This window comes from Austrofundulus limnaeus, unplaced genomic scaffold (genome assembly GCF_001266775.1).
Source record: "Austrofundulus limnaeus strain Quisiro unplaced genomic scaffold, Austrofundulus_limnaeus-1.0 Scaffold294, whole genome shotgun sequence".
NCBI classification, from domain to species: domain Eukaryota; kingdom Metazoa; phylum Chordata; class Actinopteri; order Cyprinodontiformes; family Rivulidae; genus Austrofundulus; species Austrofundulus limnaeus.
Genome location: NW_013952696.1, coordinates 186,572 through 191,925, shown reverse-complemented (window position 1 = coordinate 191,925; position 5,354 = coordinate 186,572). Strand labels below are relative to the sequence as shown.

Genomic DNA, 5,354 nt, shown 5'->3' with positions numbered 1-5,354 from the left:
GGGCACATCCAGGTCTGCGTCTCATCCTCCGTTCAAGAAGGCGGCGACGCCCGGGACTTCAAAGGCTCAGCCCGCCGAACCTTACAGCAAGCCGCAGCCTCCCCGTCAATCGGCATGGAGCAAAGGCTCCCCCTCCGAGTCAGCAGGACCGTTCAGCGGCTCGGAAGAAGAAGTCAAAGTCCTCCTAACAGCAGGACTGTCTTCACAGGGACTTCAAAAACAGAGAGACAATGTTCAGCTGCAGTTGAAAAGACATTTAAATATTTGTGTTTCAGAAAACGGCCCCAAGAGGGGTCGGGTTTCAAATGTTCAGTCTCCTCTGTTAATGTCCTGAAAAATAAACAAAAAAACATGTGGCCCCACATGTAGCCCCCTCCTTGGGTTCAAATTGTGTTTTAAAATGCAAAACTTTAATAAACAGTTCTGCAAATGTTTTCAATTTGTCATTCAAGAATTATCTTTGTGCAAAAACGAACACAATAAACTGCGGGCGACAGTCAGTAATGTTGTCCCTTCCCCTTCCAGTGGAGGGCAGCAGCGACACGTCTCCAACAGTAAGGCAAGTCAGTCGCTTAGCAACGCGACTCCCTCTCTGGCGAGCATGTGCACCCTCTCCATGGGTACAAAGAACTGTTGCTATGGGTTACAGGCTGCAGTTCTGCGTCAGGCTGCCTTGCTTTCAGGCCATTGTAAACACAGTGGTGACAAACGAGGCAGCCGCCATTTTAAGAGAGGAAATTTGCACGTTGCTAACAGAGAGCTATTCGAGTGGTTCCTGCTGCAGAAACACAAAAAGGTCTGTACAGCCGTTATTTTCTTGTTCCGAAGAAAGGGGGCGGCCTGCGGCCTATTTTGGATCTGAGAGCGTTAAACCGGTACCTTCAAACATACAGGTTCAAAATGTTAACGCTCAAACAGCTAATTCACTCGATCAGCCCGGGTGATTGGTTTGCGACCATCGATTTAACGGACGCCTATTTTCACATAGCGATTCACCCGGAGCACAGAAAATATCTCAGGTTCGCCTTCGAGGGTGTAGCCTACGAGTACCTGGTGCTACCGCTCGGTTTATCGCTAGCTCCTCGCACCTTTGCAAAGTGCGTAGAAGCTGCGTTGACTCCTCTCAGGGAAACGGGGGGTCCGTCTGTTAGCATATTTAGACGACTGGGCTCTGATCACAAGCTCCAAGGAGCAAACATTAGATCAGCTGTCTCAGGTTCTGTCACACATTCAGGCTTTAGGGTTTTTAGTAAACACCCAGAAAAGTCTACTAACACCAAGTCAGCAGTTTTCGTTCCTCAGACTAGAAATCTGCTCCTTGTCAAGCAGGACTCGCCTCTCAGAAAACAGAGCGGCCGCGTTTCACCGCTGCTTAGCTCAGCTTCAACTGGGACGCAAACTGAGCTTCAAAACCTTACTACAGTTACTGGGAATGATGGCTTCCATGATTTCAGTAGTACCACTCGGGCTGTTAAAAATGCACCGTTTTCAGCGTTGGTCTCAGTCCCACAGGCTGTGTTCGTCTCGACACAGACACAAAAAACTAACGATAACTACTTCCTGCATGACGGCTCTCAGCCCCTGGAGGGAACCCGGCCTCCTGATCAGGGTTCCCCAATAGGGGAGGGTGTCGTTTCGCAAAGTGGTGTCCACAGATGCCCCCCTGAAAGGTTGGGGAGCCCTGTGCAACGGCGCAGCGGTGAGGGGAACCTGGACTCCACAACAGTCCAGGCTCCACATAAACTGCCTAGAATTGTTAGCAGTCCTGTTAGCACTGAAACATTTTTGTCCATTTCTGGAGAACCATCATCTTCTAATCAGAACCGACAACACAGCAGTGGTCTCTTATATAAACAGACAAGGGGGGACTCGGTCCCTTCCCCTGCTGAACCTGTCTCACACTCTTTTACAGTGGAGCAGTGTTCATTTTGTCTATCAGAGCCATTCATGTTCCGGGGAGACTGAACCTAGGTCCAGACCTCCTCTCCAGGGGCGGACCTCTAGCAAAGCAGTGGAGGCTGCATCCCACTGTGGTGGCCCAGATTTGGGTTTTGTTTGGCAAAGCGACAGTAGATCTGTTTGTCTCCAGAGCAAACACACACTGTCCTCTTTCTTTTCCATGACAGAGCAGAGCGCTCCTCTGGGAGTGGACACCCTAGCTCATCCTTGGCCTGATGTACTTCTGTATGTGTTTCCCCCAGTGGAAATGATACCACTTGTACTAGAGAGGGTGCGTAGACAGAGCCTGTCTTTGATCCTAGTGACACCCCGCTGGCCAGCGAAGTCTTGGTACGCCAAGATAATCAGCTTGCTAGCAGCTCAACCCTGGCAACTTCCGGTTCGACGAGATCTCCTCTCTCAGGCAGAGGGGGAGATTTTTCACCCACACCCAGAACTATGGAAGCTGCATGCTTACCTGCTGAAAGGTCCAGCTTATTAGCCAAAGGCCTTTCTCCAGCAGTAATAGCAACTATCCAAAACACAAAAGCTTCATCCTCTAGAGGATTATATTCCTATAAGTGGCAAGCTTTTGAGCGATGGTGTAAGAACGGGCACCTGGACCCTTTTCAGTGTGCAATAGGAGATGTTTTAACATTTCTTCAGGAGCTACTGGATAAAGGGCTCTCCTTCTCCACAATTAAAGTCTACTTAGCAGCCATTTCTGCCTGCCATGCAGGTTTTGATGGATTCACACCTGGTGCTCATCCTTTAGCTGTGCGTTTTCTGAAAGGGGTTCGTAAGCTACGGCCTGCTATTAAACCCAGTATTCCCTCTTGGGACCTCACTGTGGTTCTTGAGGCTCTCTGCGACCTTCCATTTGAGCCCCTAGAGTCTGTAGTTGAAGTTTCTTTCATATAAAGTTGCTTTGCTTCTGGCTTTAGCTACAGCTGAACGGGTCGGGGACCTCCATGCTCTGTCAGTGAACCCCTCCTGTATCCAGTTTTCTACTAATGACTCTAAAGTGGTTTTGCACCCTAACTCTGCGTATCTTCCTAAGGTGATACCTAGACAAAGACTCTCTCACTGGATTGTAGAGGCCATCTTGCTAGCATACAGCAGCAAAAACCTTCCAATCCCTCTTGGAGTTAAAGCTCACTCCACCAGGGGTGTAGCGACATYTTGGGCCCTTTTTAAAKGGGTACCTGTGAGTGAYATTTGTGCCRCGGCCAGCTGGGCCTCACCAAACACATTTGCACGATTTTACAGCCTGGATGTAACAGCACCTTCGGTGGCTCATTCTGTACTTTCTGCCAGGTCCAAAGCTCTGCATTAGTACAGTACTTACTAAGGCACACTACTTAAGCTCAGGTCTGATACTGCTCTGCGGGGCTCTTTGACAAGTCCCATATACAACTGTGTGTTGTACTGAGTGAAATGACTGAAAAGGAACATAAGGTTATGAATATAACCACGGTTCCTTGAAGGAATGGAACGAAGTTCAACACCTTGTTAGTCCCGCATCACAAAGGCTCGGTGAAGGGCGGTATCTAACTGAGTAATGACGCTGGTGACTCCGAACTTATAGGGTGAAGGCGGAGCCTGTCACCAGATGTTCAACGTCACCGGTCTAAAGATGTGATTAGAGGTGGCTTCAGCCAGGCGCGCAAAGGCGTGCGTGTCACATATACAACTGTGTGTTGTACTTCGTTCCATTCCTTCAAGGAACCGTGGTTATATTCATAACCTTACGTTTTTACACCACCAGAATGAAAGGACATGTCCAGGGAATAAATAACTTCAAAAATATAAACGGTAGATTAACTATTACAGATGGATGGTATTTTTGGACTATTTACAAAATGGAAAAAAAAAACAAATAAACCAAACTAAAAGTTATTTACAAGAAAACTGAACCATGGATTTTGTGAGCCAACCACCCCAATGAAGGACAATATGTTCATCTCACCTTATCTATTTTGTTCCCAACCAGCATTTTTACGATGTCGTTGCGTGTTGTGTACGTTTCCAACTCATTCAGCCAGTTTTCAAGTTTTGTAAACGAATCGCGTCTCGTGACATCATAAACTGTCAAAATAAAAGAACAGTTTTAGTGCAGTAACATCTTCTAAAAGTTTAAAATTGCTAACGGTCAAACTGATTTACATGTTGATTATTAATCTTTTTCTACTGCATTAGGCCAATGGTTATATAAAGCTGCACTGTAGTAAAACCAAACAAGAGGAACTCCAGTAAACATGTAGGGAGTGAAACCAGATGAGACAAAAACAAAGAAGACTCATCAGTTTACCAAGTATGACTCCCTGTGCACCGCGGTAATAGCTGGGTGTCAAAGTGCGAAACCTCTCCTGTCCTGCTGTGTCCTGAACAAAGACAATTGGACAAAAAAAAAAAAACGTTAAAACTTTTGAAGACCAGCACACACAGTACATTTGTACCCAATAAATAATGTGAACTCCTGTCTTACAGTGGTTTTGTAATACCTTTTGAACACAACAAAGACTGGAACTTGCATTTAGGGATTCGTTTTTTTGGGTTCACAGCTTCAAGTTTCACGCTGACCCAGTTCTACAGGCTCTGCTGTAAAATGTCGCCATCTTGTGGAGAAAACCTGTAGCTGCACCATTTAAAGCAGAAAAACACGACTTACCCAAATCGCTAGCTTGGCTTTGTTCCCTTCTATTGAGAGTGTCTTTACTTTAAAGTCCACACCTTGAAGCCACAAAAATACAGAAATGTGAGATTATTTGTGTGAGATAATTTAATTATTGTTAAAACACCATCTGTTTTTATGTCAGTATCGAACCTATCGTGGCCGACTGTTCTTCGTCAAACGTATCGTCTGTGAACCTCAGCAGGAGGCTATTGGAGAAACAAAGACAAGATGACAATGAGCAGGACAGAACAAACAGGCTTCAGGGAGGAAAAATGTTTTCTGCCAGGAGGCTCACACAGGACCGAAACAATAACAGTTCTTAGATTCACAACCGCGTGTTAGCAATTTGATTCAGAAACGAGTTAAACTAAGAAAACAATAGTAATCCAACATGTCAAAAACACTTGATGAACAGAGATGAGATGAGTACATTTACATAACGAGACGAAGAACTCTGTCAACATCACTACATTAGAGCTAGCTTAAAGTTCGCCGCTAGCACCAACAAACCTGGACTTTCCGACTCCACTTTCCCCGATTATTAACAGTTTCAGAGTCGTGAGCACGTCTTCATCCATATTCTCCTAAAAGTCAGTCCGACCTCCAGCTGGAGATTCTCCGGTGACGAAAGACCAACTTGTTGGTAGCAGGACGCTAGCAGCAAGAGGCTAGCAGCAGCTCTGACGGCGAGACTTCCGCCTAATCCACGTTACGTCACGGGGGCTCGCGAGGATGATGA

The 5,354-nt window shown here is 46.3% G+C and overlaps 1 protein-coding gene across 1 annotated transcript in view; it reads right to left on the bottom strand.

The window, feature by feature from the left end:
• The window catches only part of LOC106526797 (ras-related protein Rab-18), a 10,691-nt gene extending 5,364 nt beyond the window's left edge, over nucleotides 1-5,327 (bottom strand). The window contains exons 1-5 of the mRNA XM_014021481.1: nucleotides 5,126-5,327; nucleotides 4,766-4,821; nucleotides 4,610-4,671; nucleotides 4,250-4,322; nucleotides 3,908-4,026 (exon numbers count right to left, since the gene is read on the bottom strand). Of these exons, the coding sequence (XP_013876935.1) occupies nucleotides 3,908-4,026; nucleotides 4,250-4,322; nucleotides 4,610-4,671; nucleotides 4,766-4,821; nucleotides 5,126-5,193 (378 nt within the window). The 5' untranslated portion in view covers nucleotides 5,194-5,327. The remainder of the gene's footprint in view (nucleotides 1-3,907; nucleotides 4,027-4,249; nucleotides 4,323-4,609; nucleotides 4,672-4,765; nucleotides 4,822-5,125) is intronic.
• Between the last annotated feature and the right edge of the window lie 27 nt (nucleotides 5,328-5,354).